Here is an 18660-nt window from a genome sequence, read left to right on the forward strand (position 1 = left end):
GACCAGAACCCAAGAACTATGAGGCAGACTTAACACTCTGGTACTCTGCATGATTTTGCATTGCTTATTTTACATACAGAATAGGATTATAGTATGGATCCACCTCCAAGACCAATTAAGTAATTTTTCATGCTGGGAAATAACATAACGGTGTGCTTTTCCTTTTTTTAAGTTAATAGCGCCCCTAGTGGCGTTGTATTTAAAATAAAGGAAAATTACAAATTATATTTTTACAAACAAAAACTTTATTTGTTATTATTTGACTCAAAACGTTAGTTTTTGTCACATCGTCACAGTTTGAAATCAATTAAATCGCTACTAGCTTTCTAAATTTATCCATCCATCCGTTGAGCTCTAAAACGTTCTTTTTCAAAATCAACGCAAACACAAAAAACACAACTGTTAACTTGTTAGACACCAAGTGATCAGTTGAAAACATTTCCTTGGATTGCACGTGGAGTAAAAAAAAAAAAGAAAGAAAAAAGTAATTTACGGAGGAGTAGGACCAACGTCGCAGATTGATGACGCCACAGCAATGGGTCCTTCGTGAATCGCGTCTCACTCCATGTGAGTTTATCAACAGCATGATGGAAGCATACATCTAAACGAAAGCTTCGACTTTGGGGATTTTTAGCAAGTGTGTTAGCAATACAGCGCAACACGGGATTTATTATACTTGCATCTAAAGGTTGCTTGTTTTTTATTGTTTCACTTAGATATTTATTGAGACATTCTGTGCTACAATTTGCTGAATGAATTAACTATTATGTTGACGCTTGCTTGTTATGATGCGGACATTATTTGCATCCCAATGTTGTGCTAAAATAATCTTAAATTACATTTGAACACTTCCTAAGTAATTTCTCTTTTTTTACCTATGCTTACGTAGCATGACGTCCTTTGAGAGAAAAAAAAAGGCAGTGGATATTTTGCCGTGACCGGCTAAACATTCACTGGGGCAGAATTTGTACTTGTAGTTCTTGCGCAATTCACGGCGAAATAGCGCTAAGTGGCGAGTTGCCAGTCACTGCAAAATATCCACTTCGTTTAAAAAATGAATCATGTTTGACAGCTTTCACTTCATTACATTTTTAGAGAGCAATGTTTATATGTTAGGCTATTTGTGCTTATATAAGCAAAAGGGAGCAAAATGAGTGATTCCTCTCTGCATTGTTTCTTCAGTAAAACAATGGCAACTGTCCGCAAGAAGGTTGACAACCGCATTCGTGTCCAGATTGAGAATGGAGTCGCACTGCAGCATCGCACCATGTTTGTTGTGGTGGGAGATCGTGGACGAGATCAGGTATTGTCCTGATTCTTTTAATGGATTTGGGCTAGTTGGCATTCAGCAAAATAATGTATTTGGGTTTATGATCCAGGTGGTGATTCTGCATCACATGCTATCCAAAGCAAGTGTCCGAGCACGACCGTCTGTTCTGTGGTGCTACAAAAAAGAACTTGGCTTCAGCAGGTGACCACACGCGTCCTCCTCTCTTATTCCCTACTTGTTTGTTGTTGTGTTGTTGTTGTTTTTGACTGTGCGCGTGTCCAAGCAGCAACCGCAAGAAACGTATGAAGCAGCTGCAGAAGAAAATAAAAACGGGCACATTGAACCTGAATCAGGATGACCCTTTTGAGCTTTTTGTTGCTGCCACTAACATTCGCTACTGTTACTACAATGAGACCCACAAGATACTGGGAAACACTTTTGGCATGTGTGTCCTACAGGTGAGTCCGTCAGTCCTTACAAACATTTTCCTAATGAAAGTGGAGATGAGATTATGAGATTTTTGTTTGCCTTCTTGCACAGGATTTTGAAGCCCTCACTCCCAACTTGCTAGCCAGAACCGTTGAGACAATTGAAGGCGGTGGTATTGTAGTCATACTGTTACGGACGGTGAACTCCCTCAAGCAGCTCTACACAATGACCATGGTAAGTTTGGAAGTATTTTGGCTTCTCCACATAAAATGGGTTTACAATGCAGGTCCGCATATCCAAATTTTGCAACTTGAGAACAATAACATTGAATCATCTCCCTTCACCTAAGCAAATCCAGCCATAATGCACCTCTTTCTTAGTCACATGATCCAACAATTATTGTGAAATTCTCTTCCAGGACGTGCATGCTCGTTACAGAACGGAGGCTCATCAGGACGTGGTTGGAAGATTCAATGAGAGGTAAATTCTGTTCACATTTAGGACATTTTACAGCAATTACTAAGTGTCCCTTTTGTTTTTCCCGTAGGTTCATCCTGTCCCTCGCCTCCTGCAGAAACTGTGTCGTCATCGACGACCAACTCAACATCCTGCCCATCTCCAGCCACATGGCCAACATCAAGCCTGTTCCGCCAAAGACGCAGGTGCCCGTGCAGAAAACGTCGCTTGCTTGTTCGTTCAATGCTGCGAAACTAATCATTTTCCACGCTTCTGCCGCAGGAGGATGGGCCGTCTCCAAAAGAGCAAGAGCTGAAGGACCTCAAGGAGTCTCTCCAGGATACTCAGCCAGTCGGTGTGTTGGTGGATAACTGCAGAACCATGGATCAGGTGAAAATCCATTTGATTGTCTTGAAGTTGGTTTAGGATTTTTTATGATAGGTCATTTTTCTATTGTTTTAACTTTGACGTGTGTTTTTCGCTAGGCCAAAGCCGTGCTCAAGTTCATCGAAGCTATCTCCGAGAAGACCCTGAGAAGCACCGTGGCTCTGACAGCTGCTCGTGGCCGAGGCAAATCTGCCGCCATGGGGCTGGCTGTCGCTGGAGCTGTGGCTTTTGGGTAGGAATAAGCCAACAGAGCATGAAAAGCGGGCAAATGGATAACATGGAATGTGTCTCGTGAAAGTGCTGCTCTCAAAACTTCTAACAGTGTTCTGATGTCGTTTCCAGCTACTCCAACATCTTCGTAACCTCCCCAAACCCTGACAATCTGCACACCATGTTTGAGTTCATCTTTAAAGGCTTTGATGCGCTTCAGTATCAGGTAATCAAGGTTTCCATGGGCCATTAAAAAGTATTTAAAGTCATTATATGGATTTGGAAACAAAAAGAGGGGCATTAAAACATTAAATACGATATTCAGAGGCTGAGAGGCATCCAACATTTGAAATACAATTGATGTAAAAAAATATTGTTGTTCATGCTTTATTTTACAAACAACATTATGTTAAGGAGTCACTATGACTAAATGTGTTAAAATTAGAGCTGTCAAACGATTACATTTTTTTATCAGATTAATCACATCTTAGAATTTTGATTAATCACGATTGATCGCTTAATAAAAAAGCCTTTTTTTATCTTCATTTCCCCCTCGTCAAATTTGAAGAGCACCGGTTATGTGTTAATTCTTTTGACATTTAATGTTATGAGGATGTCTTAAAAAAAAATTTGATCCACTGCTCATCCTCCTCTTTTTCTAATCAGTTAATTACGTGCATAATTTAAAATGGAAAAAAATGACCCCGGCATTTTGACATGAACAAATATTCTAAATGTGATACGCAAACATTCATTAACTCTTTGACTGCCAAAAACGTTAAATAACGTTTAGTAAAATCCTATGGAGGAGTGCCAAAGACGTTAAAAGACGTTTTTTTCAAAACAGAGGTGAAACTAACCATTTTCTATTGTTGATTTCTGAAAAACGGAATAAGGTAGAAACAAACTTTTTTTTCTGATGAAAGATGAGAGTCCAATCTTTCATTTGGTAGTATGTGTGTTTCCATAGTCCAAACACATAATTTTCTGTGGACCTTGAAAGATCAGTCAAAAATGCTTAAATCTGCTGGCACCCACGGCATCCCTTTTCTGAAAACGTCTGGCAGTCAAAGAGTTAAATACTTTACTTTAATTCAGAAAATTATGTTTATTGCTCAAACACAACCTGTGCTACCTTAAACGTAGCCATCCGCTGTCACGCTAAAGGATCATCTATGGTTAAAATTAAAAGTGCGATTAATCTGCGTTAATTCATGATTAATGCGATAATTTTTTGTGATTAATTAATCAGTTAACGCTTTAACTTTGACAGCACTAGTTCAAATATATTCATTTGTGGCGACTGGTGACTAGTTGTAATTTACAATGAACAAAATGGCCTGGAAGCTTCTTCATGTTCCAAATATCAATTGCTCTGAATTTGAAAAGAAAAATGTACTGTTCCTATCACCAGCATCCAACATGAAACACCAACGCCACATTGTGGCAAAAAAATTACAAATGTATGACTCGATATTTTACGCTTCTTTTGACTATTTAGTATATCTTTTTACCTTCAAATAACTATAAAATACTTATCATAAAATGACCTTAGCAATGGTTGAAAGCTACAACCACATTTATATTTGGTAACCATACTGTATGTATCCACTTTTATGTTAATTAACAAGAGTATGAAAAAATTAAAGAAATACTTTGTTGTATATATAGAATTTATATAATGTGAGATTAATTTGCGCTATGGAAGTCATGCCGTTAATTTTAGGATTAAAATTTGTAATCAACTGACAGCCCTAATATGTAGGTATACATGTATGTGTGTGTGTGCGTGCATATACAGTACGACGTGGGCATTACATTAGTTTTGAGGTGCATTAAAAACAGCATGAATTTAGACTTGCTGATACCTGCAGAAACCCTGGCTAATGTTTCTCACCGTGGGCCTCACGTCCTCTTTGTCTCGTGCAGGAGCATCTGGACTATGAGATCATCCAGTCGCTGAATCCAGAGTTCAACAAAGCGGTCGTGAGAGTGAACGTCTTTAAAGAGCACAGGCAGACTATTCAGGTAAACACACTTTTCCCTGTGGGTTTTCTCTGTGCACATAACGCAAAGCTCCTTTTCTGCAGTATATCCATCCAGGTGACGCGGTCAAACTCGGCCAGGCTGAACTTTTGGTGATTGATGAAGCTGCAGCCATCCCTTTACCTCTAGTCAAGAACCTGCTGGGACCGTATCTGGTTTTCATGGCCTCCACCATCAATGGGTCGGTACATTTTCACTGATATCGGGTACATGCACCGTGTACAGTTAATATAAAAAGTTGACACACCCCTGTTTAAATGCCAGGTTTGTTTGATGGAAAGGAAAAAAAACTTTTTCCACCATCACTATCACTTTTAACCAGTACAACCCAACTATTTTTTTTTTCTTTTTAAGTTTTCATGAGGAAAAGTGAAAAGAAACAACTGAGATAATATGGAGAAATTGTGCACTTCTTCTTATAACTGGGATGTGGCTGTGTTCAGAATTAGCCAGTCACTGTTAAACACAGTTAAAGTTCATGTTAAATGGAAGTCCGTTTCCATCGCCGCAATTTAAAGTGAATTATTGGTGTTTGAATATTTACGGCATGTTTGAGAGTTTTCACAGTAAATAAGATGACATGAATAAGAATTTGTCAAATATTACCCTGGATGTCGTAAAGTTTAGGAATGCCGTGATGTGGGAATGGTTTGAAGAGGTCAAAAAGGGTGGAGATAAAAATAAAATTAAAAAAAATCTTAATTTTGGGCTTTCATTTTAAAATTTATTTTTTGGTATGCAAAGCACTGAACATTGTAAGTCGGAATGGTTTTAATCGGTCAAAGAATGAAGAAATTAGAGAAAAGAAAAAAACATCTTAATTATTTGCTTTTATTTGGAATTTTTTTTCATAAAGAAATTAGAGATAGAGAAAAATCCCCCACAAATCTACATTTTGGCTTGTATTTCGACATTTCAAAAAGCAAACAAAAGATTACAAAAAGCCTACTAGAACACTTGAACTTTATTGGGGATTATAGCGGTTGAAATGATGGCAGGTCTCATTTAACCTGAGTTTGAATGTGATTGGTTATTATGAACAGTCACATCCAGTTATGTGGGTGTGCAGACTTGTGCAACCAGATAATCTCATTTATTTTTACATCCTGTCAGATTCTTGTGTGTGTGCGTTTTACAGTTTGTCACATTAACTCATTCACTGCCATTGACGACTAGAGACGTCAAAAATTCATGTGAACTATTTCTATTAGTTTAACAATTTTTCATTTCATTTCATTTTTTTATGAAAACCTATATTTTTTTATTGTACATTAATAACAGATATCAAATTATCATGCAATTAATTACGTTTAAACGCCCCTTATTTTTAATATATATTTTTTAAATTAGGCCCGTCAGGCGATTATTTTTTTAAAATTGTAATTAATCACATGACTTCCCTAGTTAACCAACAATTAATCACAAATTTTGTATCTGTTCTAAATTTACAATATTTTTTTCTACGTTTTCATACTCTTGTTAGCAAAAGTGGATTTTTTAAAAACTAGATAGAAATAGTTAAAAGGAATTTTTGACGTCTATAGCCATCAATGGCAGTGAATGAGTTAATGGCGGGAAATTTTTTAAAGGATTTTATTTTTTTATTTTTTTTATTTTTTAATATCACTTAAACCTCGGGGGAAATTTGGAATAGGGTGTGTAGACTTTTCATAGCCACTGTATCCATGTACCTCCAATACAAGAGATGCATTAAACATTCTATGCTGGTACTTTATTACACTGAATAAGTTTATTGTTAAATGACGACCTCTTGGACAATTTGTTTTGTGTTTCTATATCTTGAGCTGATCCCATTTGCTTGTGCGCAGCTACGAAGGCACCGGCCGCTCGCTCTCCCTCAAACTGATCCAGCAGTTGAGGCAGCAGAGCGCCGACAGCCAACACAACATGTCGGCCGAGAACAGGAGCACCGCCACAGCCAGGCTTGCGGCGGGTATGTACCGTCGGATTAGGATAGCGTAGCCCTCGTAGCCTCTGACTTGTCCGCTCAACCCCGCGCAGCTCGCACCCTCCACGAGGTCAGCCTGCACGAGTCCATTCGGTACGCGGCGGGCGACGCGGTGGAGAAGTGGCTCAATGAGTTGCTCTGCCTGGATTGCCTGAACATTCCTCGACTCATCTCTGGTTGTCCTCTTCCACAAACCTGTGACCTGTATCCTTTTTTGGAAGAAGTTAGGGTTGTTATGCGCACGGTTCAATAGCGCCCACCTGAGGGAAGGTTGACTTGTCATGAGTGTTCTAAACTTAACAACCTGCGTTGAGATATTACGTGAAGAGAGACACGCTGTTTTGCTACCACAAGGCATCCGAGGCCTTCCTGCAGAGGCTGATGGCTCTCTATGTGGCGTCCCACTACAAGGTGAGACCCTAATCCTGCTGTTAGGTTGGTCTCTCGGGAACAGCAATAATATTCCCGGGTCAATTTGACCCAAGTTATAGATATATGAAAATGTTACAGTTACATATAAAAATGCATCAACGTTATTAACTGCTTTTATTTGAAATATTTCAAATAAACAACAAGTTTAACAAGTTTCATCATGAAATACTACTATTTGTAGTTCTTTAACTTTGAAATGGGTCAGTTTGACCCAGGCTATGTTTATTGTTCCAACAGCACCCTGATTTTTTTTTTTTCTAGAGCTCAGTATTGTTCATTCGATTTGACATCATCATTGCTCTCCTTTTTTTTAAAAAAAAAACAAACAAATCAATTAAAAAAAATTTAATGTTTTTTTTTATATATATATATACACACATATATATATATATATATATATATATATATATATATATATATATTTTTTTTTTTTGTATGTGTATGTGCGTGTGTGTGTGTGTGTGTGTGTGTGCGTGCGTGCGTGCGAGCGTGTGTGTATTCATCAGTTCACCTAAAGCCCATTAAAAAAAATCCCATACTAATAATATAATATAATAATAAATTGCCAAATGCAGAAACATCAATGTAAGTTATCTCGATGTAGTGGCTCTCGCTAACAGACAGAATTAAGTAACCAGAATTAGGTTAAAAAATTCTATATACGTAGACCATGTTTCTATAAATTTTGGTATTTGGGGCAGATATTTTTTCCATTAAAATGTGATTTATGAGGAGGTTAGACCATTGGTCGATATTCAGAGTTTGTTTATTTTTCCAGTTAACAAGAATTGTTTTTTTAGCGATAGTAAGGGCTACAAGTGTAGATAGCACCCTGATAAAGAATTACAGTATGGCTCATGATTAACAGTTTTCAATGCAAATTTGTCGTTTTAATTGTCTGTTGATAAAGTTTTCTTGCAAAAAAGTACTAATATTAAACTGGGTCAGTTTGACCCGGGTTAAACTTCAAGGCTCTAAAACCCCTACCACACAGTTTATACACTTTCCTCATCAAGGCATTCACATTTTCTCACATTTCTCTCTTGTTTAAACATTCTCAATGTTCAAACCTTCATAAATATTATAAAATAGGTACATTACTGTAAATAAATGCATTCAAAAGATCAGAATTGCACAAAAAAAATCAATGAGACAGCGAAAAGTGAACCGCGTCATAGAGAGGGGACACTGCATCTTTCAATGCAAATTCTAATTGTCTGATGATAAAGTTTAATTGCAAAAAAAGTACTAATTTTAAACTGGGTCAGTTTGACCCGAGCTATGTTTAATGTTCCAAAAGCATTCCGATTACCGTTTAATACAAAATATGTCAAAGGGAACAATTTTAATTGTCTGTCAATGAGATGTTTCATAGCACAAAAAAAAACTATTATACTACGGGTCAATTTGACCCGGAATTTTTAACATTCCAAAACCAACACAATCATTTTTTTTAGAACTTATTAGTAACAGTTTACATTGCATATACCGGTACGTTGAAATGAACAATTTCTTATAGTCTGTTAATGGGAATGTTGGGTCACTTTGACCCGTTATATGCTTAACTCATTCACTCCCAGCCATTTTCACTGAAACCCCTTCACCCTCCTTCACTCCCGGCTGTTTTAGTGGATTTTGACTGATTTTGCAAGGCCAACAGAATATTGTGTTCTATTGCTATAAAATCTTACGAAAAGAAAGATCTTTTCATCAGGAAAAAAAAGTATATTTCCATCGGTTTCTGTTTTGCAGCAATTAGCATTAGAATACAGCTAAGTTTCATCAATATTCACAAATCTATGTGAGTTAATGAGCTTTTTGTCAACATGGCCCTGGTTGATCTCTTTTGCTCTGCTACCACTTGCTGCCCATTTGTGTAATAACTAGCATTTCTTCAGCCGTTCTTTGCAGTTGAGAAGCTGCATCAAAGCCTTCTGTATTCTCTAGCATAAAACAACCCATTAAAAAACATATAAATACGTCTTTGGGACACTTACAGCATTTAAAATGGGAGCAAATTAGTTAATGTTTCTTGCAAATATCTCAACACATTTTTTTTATAGAATGTAGGTGCCATTTGCTCTTTAAATTGAAAGTGGGCCATTCTGACCCTCAAGATAACAGGATTAAGGCGCTTGTCTGCGCTTTCATTTTTCCTTCTGCTCACCCGCCAACTTCTTGTGCTCCCCCTTCCAGAATTCCCCCAACGACTTGCAGATGTTGTCGGACGCGCCGGCCCATCACCTCTTCTGCCTTCTGCCGCCCGTCCCCCCCACGCAGAACTCGCTGCCCGAGGTCCTCGCTGTGGTGCAGGTAGTAGACAGCGGCGCGTTTTGTGTGCAAGGTTCGGAGTAAACGATTGGATGACCGCCATGAGGCACGGTAGTCAAAAGACCGTGTTAACTGCATTGTGTTATTACAGTCTTTGGTTTAAAATAGTGAGCAATTCACTTTTTTTTTTCTTTTCTTTTTTTGCAACATCGCACAAATATGTCGTCACTGAATTTCATTTTCCTGTGACTTATTTTCTGTGAATGCACAGGTGTGTCTGGAAGGCGAAATATCCCGACAGTCTATCCTCAACAGCCTCTCTAGAGGGAAGAAAGCCTCAGGTGACCTCATTCCATGGACCGTGTCTGAACAGGTGCTCAGAAACTGCATCATAAAATTGTCTTTTGTTTTTCTTCTTATTTTTTTAAAAAATTTTTATTCACCTCATGGATCTTTTTTGACTACAGTTCCAAGATCCCGAGTTTGGCAGCCTGTCTGGAGGCAGAGTGGTGCGAATCGCTGTAAATCCGGACTATCAAGGAGTAAGAGGACACATAATTGTTACTCCCCAGTCTCCTCTCCTGCATTGTACTTTTTACAAAGAAGACGTAGCAGTGCTCAAGTGCGGCATTGTGCTTCCGAAAGTGCACGTTTAAGCCGAGGTCTTGTCAGGCACTAGCCTATACAGTATGATATTCAAGAAGGTATCAAATTTGCTTAAACTTAAATTTTAATCTTGTGAAGAATCACATTTATTTCAGTCGATTAATTAAAAAAGTGTATTTTTTTAATGTTATATAAATTTAGTACATAGTGAAATATTTCTTGTTTTTGTATTTTTATTTAAAGGTTACAGCTAACAAAAGACGTTTTACCTGTCTTAGTAAATTAGAATATTATATAAGAAACAATCAAAAATTATTTTTAATACAATTTTTTTTTTTAAAAAGTCAGAACTAATTAAAAATTGACAACGTAGTTTACTCCGGCTTTATTCTATAACATTGTTGAAGAGTAACTAATTATATGTAACGAGATTATGTAATCTAATTACATAGTTTATGTAATTGTTGAAAAGTCCATCCATTAAAGAGAGAAAATGTCGAAGTTGCAGTTGCTTGTGCAAAATTCTGTTTCAAATTTTAATTACATTTGAAAAATTTGCCTCAAAAGCTTTCATAGCAATTCTTGCTTCTAAATCCGACGCTTGTGATTGGCTCTGATATGGCATTCGGTCGTATACCGGTAGTTTCAAACATGATACATTTTTTCATGCAATCTATTAGTTTGCCTGAGATTTTAAAACATAAACAAACTCCTCTCCTGCATTGTACTTTTTACAAAGAAGACATAGCAGTGCTCAAGTGCTGCATTGTGCTTCCAAAAGTGCACGTTTAAGCCGAGGTCTTGTTTGCCCAACAGATGGGCTACGGCTCGCGAGTGCTGCAGCTGCTGCAGATGTACTACGAGGGCAAATTCCCCACCATGGATGAGAGCGCGGCGCCTCAGCACAGCGAAATCACAACTGTCAGCAGTGAGGTGTGGATTCACATCAAGTCGTGACCAGTTTCAAATTGGAAACTTTTTATGGAAATTCAACCAAACAAACTCGTACACTAAAAACAGTCGAGTCAAAAATAACCCAGATTGGGTCAAAAAATTGGGTTGAGGTGCTCATTTAACCCCAAAAGTTGGGTCAAATGAAAAACCCACAAAACAACCCCAAAAATTGGGTTTATTCATTTGATACACATGATGGTCACTCGGCCCATTTTTTTACCCAATTTGGGCTATTGTTTACCCAACTGCTTTTTGAGTGTGTTTACCTTGTCACAGTTTTCTGCTGAATATCAGGCTCGTTGTGGTTATTGTTTGAGGGATTCTACACTCTAAAAACAGTTAGGACAACACAGAAACAGTTAGGACAAAGATAACCCAAAATGGGACTGACCTAACTTTTTGGGTTATTTATGTAACCCAGTTTTGTCTTCTTTTTTCTAATAAACATTTTTGTGTGTGGGAGAAGTGGGGGTTGCTTGGGCAAAGCAACACAATTTGTGGGGGGGTTGTTTTTTGGGTTATTAGTTTGACCAAACCAACATTTTGGGTTAACTCAGTGCTTCTCAATTATTATGTTTTTTACTGTTATTGTTAGTGTAAAAAGAAATGGATCAAAAAGAAACCAACCCAACTTTTTGGGTTATTCATTTGACCTAACGTTTTGGGCTCATTTGAACCAAAACGTTGGGTCAAATGAATAAGCCATGAAACAATCCAATTATTGGGCTATTTTGCACAAAATCACCTTTTTTTGTGTGGGGGTTTTGTGGGTTTTGTAATGTGCCGCCACACAAATGTCTGGGATGTGATCTCAGGCCGTCACGCTCCTGGAGGAGGTGGTGACGCCTCGCAAGGAGCTGCCGCCGCTGCTGCTGAAGCTGAGCGAGAGGCCAGCGGAGCGACTGGACTATTTGGGGGTCTCCTACGGCCTCACGGCTCCGCTGCTCAAGTGAGGACACGTCGGGGTGGATGAAGCACAGCAATGGATGTTCTTGTGGGAAAAATGTGTTTTCCTTCTTTCTTTCTTTTTCTTTTCAAATGGGCAGATTCTGGAAGAAAGCAGGTTATACTCCGGTCTACTTGAGACAAACGCCTGTAAGTATGGAAGAATATTGTAGTCTGAATTTATTTGATCAACCGCAGTCAAATAAATCAAATGGAAAAATAAAATTTAGAATGGTATAAGAAAAAGACCTAATAATACAACATACGTATAAAGTCGTTTTTGGAGGGGGAAAAAACACTTTCCAATAATGATTTAAAAATATTTTTGTATTTAAGAAAAAAAACATTCTTAGTATATATATATAGTTATATATATATATATATATATATATATATATAGTTTTATATATATATATATATATATATATATATATATATATAGTTTTATATATATATATATATATATATATATATATATATATATATATATAGTTTTATATATATATATATATATATATATATAGTTATATATATATATATATATATATATATATAGTTATATATATATATATATATATATATATATATATATAGTTATTATTTTTTAAATTAGATTTTTTTTTTTTTTGAAAAACTAATGCAAAACCACTTTTTCGAATACTATGAAAAAAAACTGTTTCAAGAAAAGGGCAGAATAACAGTCTTTAAAAAAAATTGAATATGAGAATTGAGAATAAAATTAAATATAAATAATATTATACTAAAGATACAGTATTTCTTTTGAGGAGAAGGTTAGGTTATGAGAATTATTTTTCTTTTTTTTAGAAATACTTAAAACGTACTTATTACAATTACTTTAGAATACAATGAAAATAAACACATTTTTTCAAGAAAAGGACAGGATATTATAGTTGTTGTTTTTTTATGGTTGAATATGAGAATAAATTTACATATTCAGATTTTTATGTATATATTTTTTTAGAATAAAATAGTAGTTGTATTGACTGAATGAATAAAAAAAGAAGTAATTTTATTGACCGAAATAAAGTTGTTGTTTTTTTTTAGAATAAAATAGTAGTTTTATTGACTGAATGATTAAAAAAAAAGTAATTTTATTGACTGAAAGAAAGCTTTAAAAAATATATATATAGTAGTTTTATTGACTGAATGCATTTTTTTGTTTTTATAAAATAGTAATTTTACTGAACGATTTTTTTTTAATAATTTTTTTTTTAGAATAAAATAGTAATTTTATTGACCGAAAGAAATTTTTTTGTTGTTGTTTTTTAGAATAAAATAGTAGTTTTATTGACTGAATGATAAAAATAAAAAAAAAAGTCATTTTATTGACCGAAAGAAAGGTTTTTTTTTTAAATAAAATAGTAGTTTTATTGACTGAATGCATTTTTTTGTTTTTATAAAATAGTAATTTTATTGACCGATTTTTAAAAAAAAAAAAAAATTGGGGGAATAAAATAGTAGTTTTAATGACTGCATGAAAGTTTCCTGCCAAATAGCGCAAGAGTGTGCAGCCAGGCAGCGTCCATTTTGTTTGCTCGTGCGTTGATCCACATTTGTGCTTCGTCAGAACGACCTGACAGGCGAGCACTCGTGCGTGATGGTGAAGGAGCTGAACAGCGAGGAGCAGCAGAGCCAATGGTTGTCCGCATTCTGGAAAGGTCAACGTCCACGCCGCTTCTCTCATCTTCATCTCATTTCACATCCCCGCTGAGCCTCGGTGTCGCGCGCTTCAGATTTCCGCAGGCGCTTCCTGTCCCTGCTCGCCTACCAGTTCAGCAGCTTCAGCCCGGGTCTGGCCCTCAGCATCCTGCAGAACAAGAGCGCCAAGGAGGCGGCGAGCGGTACGTGGACACGGGAGCGCTCTTCGGCGACGTTTCATAGCTGAGCTCACCCGTCGTCTCCGCCTCCTCCCCCCCCCCCCGCAGTTATGAGCGCCTCGGAGCTGGCGGTCAACTTCAGCCCGTACGACCTCAAGCGTCTGGAGTTGTACTCGCGCAGCATGGTGGACTACCACCTCATCATGGACCTGGTCCCGACCGTGGCGCGCTTGTTCTTCCTCAAGCAACTGGGGGACGTCTCTCTGTCGGCGGTGCAGTGTGTAAGTCGCCATCGCTATTCATCCATTCGCCTTTTTCTCTTTCTGTCTTCTAATTAGGAAAGTGTTTTCCAGGCAATGCTGCTGGGCATCGGACTGCAACACAAATCGGTGGAGCAGCTGGAGAAGGAGGTGGACCTCCCGAGCTCGCAGCTCATGGGCCTCTTCAACCGCCTCGTGCGAAAATTTGTGCAAGTATGTCCGCGCCAGTCACAATTCATCAGACAGACGATTTCATAGGCTCTTGTGAAATAGGCAAAAATTGGCTTTAAAAACTTTTTTTTTTTTTTTTTACATATTACAACATAAGGCAAAGATATGATAAATAAGACATTCAACCCCCCCAAATGGCAGATTTTTCTTTCTGTTGTAAAGCTAAACAAATACATAATACATAATTCACATCTTCATTATTGTAAGCGTTAAAGGACCAAAAAATAAGTTATTTTGTTCATTATATATATTTTTTAATTCATCGGTTATGGGAATTTTATTTTTTTTATTTTTATTTTTTTTACAGGAATACAGGAATACAGGAATTTTATTCTGTCAAATATTGGTATTGTCATCGGCCTAAAATTTTTTGGGGGGTTCATTATATATATATATATTTTTTTTTTTTTATCGGTTATGAGAATTTTATTCTGCCAAATATTGGAATTGTCATCGGCCTAATTTTTTTAATTTTTTTGTTCAGGCACTAGCCTATACAGTATGATATTCAAGAAGGTATAACATTTGCTTAAACTTAAATTTTAATCTTGTGAAGAATGACATTTATTTCAGGCGATTAATTAAAAAAGTGTTGTTTTTTTAATGTTATATAAATTTAGTACACAGTGAAATATTTCTTGTTTTTATAATTTTATTTAAAGGTTACTGCTAACAAAAATATTTTACCTGTCTCAGTAAATTAGAATATTATATAAGAAACAATCAAAAATTATTTTTAATACTTTTTTTTTTTTTTAAAGTCTGAACTTTAATTAAAAATTGTCAATGTAGTTTACTCCGGCTTTATTCTATAACATTGTTGAAGAGTAACTAATTATATGTAACGAGATTATGTAATTTAATTACATAGTTTATGTAATTGTTGAAAAGTCCATCCATTAAAGAGAGAAAATGTCGAAGTTGCAGTTGCTTGTGCAAAATTCTGTTTCAAATTTTAATTACATTTGGAAAATTTAACTCAAAAGCTTTCATAGCAATTCTTGCTTCTAAATCCGACGCTTGTGATTGGCTCTGATATGGCATTCGGTCGTATACAGGTAGTTTCAAACATACATTTTTTCATGCAATCTATGCCTGAGATTTTAAAACATAAACAAACGAGAAGTTTGTGTTGAGAAATTGAAATACTGAATTCAGTTCATGCACAGGTGGATGATTGTGTTATGCTTGAATGTTGGTGCTTCAAGATCCTCTCCGGTGCTCGTCGTACGTTGTAGGTTTTTAGCAGCATCCAAGAAAAGGCCATCGAAGCAGAGATGGCAACGACTAAAGACGTCACCATGGAGCCGACTGTCCGAAGCCTTCAAGATGATCTGGTATGGCCGTGCTCGCAAATTCACTAACATATTTAGGTGCTTCTCTGTTTACCGGGGAGCGACTTTGAACGTGCAGTCGATCGCTGAATTCATAATTACCCCAAATTAACATTTTAGGGATTTACTTCGAATTTTCAAATTTCTTGACCAGTTTCAACTTTTTCTATTTTTGTTTTCAAAATAAAAGTCTTAACAGATTCAAACCTTTTCCAACTATTCCAATTAAAAAATAATAATAATAATTAAAAAGCACACAATTAAAATTTCTGTGATTTCCACATTTCTTCACAGATTCAAACCGTTCCAGTGATTCCATTGTTTGCCCCCAGAATTTCAAATTAAAAGTCCAGAGTACAATTTTGAGGGTTTTACCTCTACTTTCCACATTTCTTGACTGATTCAAACCATCCCAACCAACTATTCCAAATACTTAAAAAATAAAAAATTGTTTGTCAAAATTGTCAAACTGTTGTAACTTTAAGCTGTTCAAATAATTCCTATTCCATTATTATTATTAAATTTTCAGAATAAAATACCAAAGTTAACATTTTGGAGATATGCTGCTCCTCCACGTTGAGAGGAACCAGTTGAGGTGGCTCGGGCATCTGGTTCGGATGCCTCCTGGACGCCTCCCTGGGGAGGTGTTCCGGGCATGTCCTACCGGCAGGAGGCCCCGGGGACGACCCAGGACACGCTGGAGAGACTATGTCTCTCGGCTGTCCTGGGAACGCCTTGGGGTCCCGTCGGATGAGCTGGCTGAAGTGGCTGGGGAGAGGGAAGTCTGGGCTTCCCTGCTAAAGCTGCTGCCCCCGCGACCCGACCCCGGATAAGCGGAAGAAGACGGACGGACGGACATTTTGGAGAGTTAAACCTCTAATTTCCACACTTTTTGACCAATTCAAACTGTTCTTTTTTTTTTCCTTTTCTTTTTTCAAAAAAAATACTGTGGGGACAAACACTCCCATTCACACCTGAGGACAAATTAGAGAAAGTGTTCAAAGGGCATATTTGATTTTGAAAAGGACAGATGAGCATTAGGTTAAAAAAAAAACTCAATTTATTATCCTTATTAATTTCAATACAATTAAACAATTATTTTAAATCTTTAAAAAAAAAAAAAATCATTCTGCAACTGTTTTTTGTGTTCTTCACAAGAAGTCACTTATTTTATATTTCATATTCTAAATGAATGGCATGAGAACCAAAAGTGAATCTGGTTTCCTCTTTGGTCAGGATGAGGCTGCGAAGGAGTTTGAGGAGAAACACAAGCAGGATAAAGAGAAGGTGAAGGAGCTTGACCTGGAAGAGTGAGTACGCCGCCGTCTCGGCACGTGCAAGAAATGACCAGCTCGATGATGTCATGCCATCCTTTTGCCGTCGCAGGTACAAGATCCGAGGCCATGACGAGGACTGGGACGAGGTTCTGAAGAACGCTGGGAGCACGGCGATGGTCAGCATTAAAAGGTGTGCCGTAAGGAAGGACCGACACGCTTCTCTACAAGGGGCTGCATTTGCACAGCGAATAATAATCTGCCCTCTGTTTTCTGGGGTTAATCCACTAATGTTGAACATGAGCTGCATTGAGTGGGTAGAACTACTCATTAACTCATTCACTGCCATTGACGGCTATCGACGTCAAAAATTCATTTGAACTATTTCTGTTAGTTTAACTTTTTAACTTGTGTTAACAAGAGTATGAAAACCCAGAAAAAAATTATTGTACATTTAGAACAGATATAAAATGTGTGATTAATCGTGAGTTAACTAGTGAAGTCATGCAATAAATTACGATTAAAAAAATTGCCTGACGCCCCTAATTTTTAATAATCTTTTCTTAATTTAAAAAAAATATATATATATATATATATATATATATATATATTGTTTTTTTATTTGTTTTTAATGTTTGCTTTTTTTAAAAAAAAAATTAAAGAAAAGATTATTAAAAATGAGGGGCGTCGGGCGATTATTTTTTTAATCATAATTAATCACATGACTTCACTAGTTAACTCACGATTAACTCACTCACTGCCATTGACGGCTATAGACGTCAAAAATTCATTTGAACTGTTTATATTGGTTTAACTTTTTTTCCCCACTTTTGTAAACAAGAAGAGTATGAAAACTTAGAAAAAAATGATTGTACATTTAGAACCGATGTAAAAAAAATAATCGTGAGTTAACTAGTGAAGTCATGCAATAAATTACGAAAAATTTTAATCGCCTGACGCCCCTAATTTTTAATAATCTTTTTTTAATCGCGTCAGTAATTAATTGCATGACTTCAATACTTAACTCACGATTAATCACAAATTTTGTATCTGTTTTGAATGTACAATAAAAAAAATTTATAGGGTTTCATACTCTTAACAAAAATGGAAAAATATGTTAAAACTAATAGAAATAGTTCAAATGATTTTTTGACGTCTATAGCCGTCAATTGCAGTGAATTAAGTTAAACACCAACAAAATAAGCCTATGCTAACCTGAGGCACTACATTGTAAATTGGCACTTGAACCTGCCGTGGAAATGCAACCTAATACATGTTGGTGCTTTTCAATCTTTTCCCACCAGTGACAAGAAGAGGAAACTGGACGCAGGAAATGATGCGTCAAGCAATGGAGGTCTTGAGCTTGGCAAGCAAAAGAAGAAGAACACACAGCGCGGAAAGTTCAAGAAGGACAAACCGGGCAAATTTGGAAAGAAGGCGTTCAAGTGAAGTTCAGACATTAAATGGACGGATTATTTGTGGAGGTTTTTTGGATGCAAGAAATGGACACAAGCGCGTTGACTTTTTTCTTTTTTTTTTTATCAATTTGTGTGCCAAATATATATATACTTAAAAATATATAGGCATGTCTTATCTATTGTTTAAAATTGCGCAAGAGTGTCAATCACAACAATGTCAAGTGTTTTTCACTTTTTGTAATGTTACGACTGCTACAAAAGATTTAGTTGTAAAACGTTAGTAGTTTTCCCTTTTCTATAAAGTGAGGTAAGCGGTTGGCCGACGCGGGG

General features: G+C 36.5%; 1 protein-coding gene across 3 annotated transcripts; it reads left to right on the plus strand.

Annotated features, from left to right (window-relative positions):
• The first annotated feature begins 521 nt into the window (after positions 1–521).
• Positions 522–18610, plus strand: nat10 (N-acetyltransferase 10). Of its 3 annotated transcripts, XM_077567668.1 has the most exons (29): positions 546–688; positions 1183–1303; positions 1380–1471; positions 1557–1728; positions 1811–1933; positions 2118–2179; positions 2247–2361; positions 2438–2545; positions 2641–2774; positions 2885–2978; positions 4682–4780; positions 4843–4979; positions 6628–6752; positions 6821–6971; positions 7082–7178; positions 9396–9512; positions 9742–9843; positions 9938–10012; positions 10893–11009; positions 11846–11979; positions 12077–12125; positions 13564–13654; positions 13730–13837; positions 13922–14094; positions 14167–14286; positions 15543–15641; positions 16875–16948; positions 17025–17105; positions 18217–18610. In XM_077567668.1, exons 2-29 carry the CDS (start codon positions 1190–1192, stop codon positions 18359–18361), a joined length of 3108 nt encoding a protein of 1035 aa, XP_077423794.1. In that variant the 5' UTR covers positions 546–688; positions 1183–1189; the 3' UTR covers positions 18362–18610. The 3 variants fall into 3 exon arrangements, with proteins under 3 accessions (XP_077423793.1, XP_077423794.1, XP_077423792.1); XM_077567667.1 differs by lacking the exon at positions 18217–18610 and having other exon boundaries at positions 522–567; positions 17025–17292; XM_077567666.1 differs by lacking the exon at positions 18217–18610 and having other exon boundaries at positions 17025–17292.
• Positions 18611–18660: the final 50 nt, after the last annotated feature.

The sequence above is a fragment of the Vanacampus margaritifer genome, chromosome 6, assembly GCF_051991255.1.
Source record: "Vanacampus margaritifer isolate UIUO_Vmar chromosome 6, RoL_Vmar_1.0, whole genome shotgun sequence".
NCBI classification, from domain to species: Eukaryota; Metazoa; Chordata; class Actinopteri; order Syngnathiformes; family Syngnathidae; genus Vanacampus; species Vanacampus margaritifer.

Excerpts from the sequence above, each read along its gene's own strand:
- nat10 (XM_077567667.1), top strand. The coding sequence starts at position 1,190 with ATGGCAACTGTCCGCAAGAAGGTTGACAACCGCATTCGTGTCCAGATT. Across the intron at positions 2,362-2,437 it reads CTGTTCCGCCAAAGACGCAG|GAGGATGGGCCGTCTCCAAA; the intron begins GTGCCCGTGCAG and ends CTTCTGCCGCAG. Across the intron at positions 9,513-9,741 it reads AGGTCCTCGCTGTGGTGCAG|GTGTGTCTGGAAGGCGAAAT; the intron begins GTAGTAGACAGC and ends GTGAATGCACAG.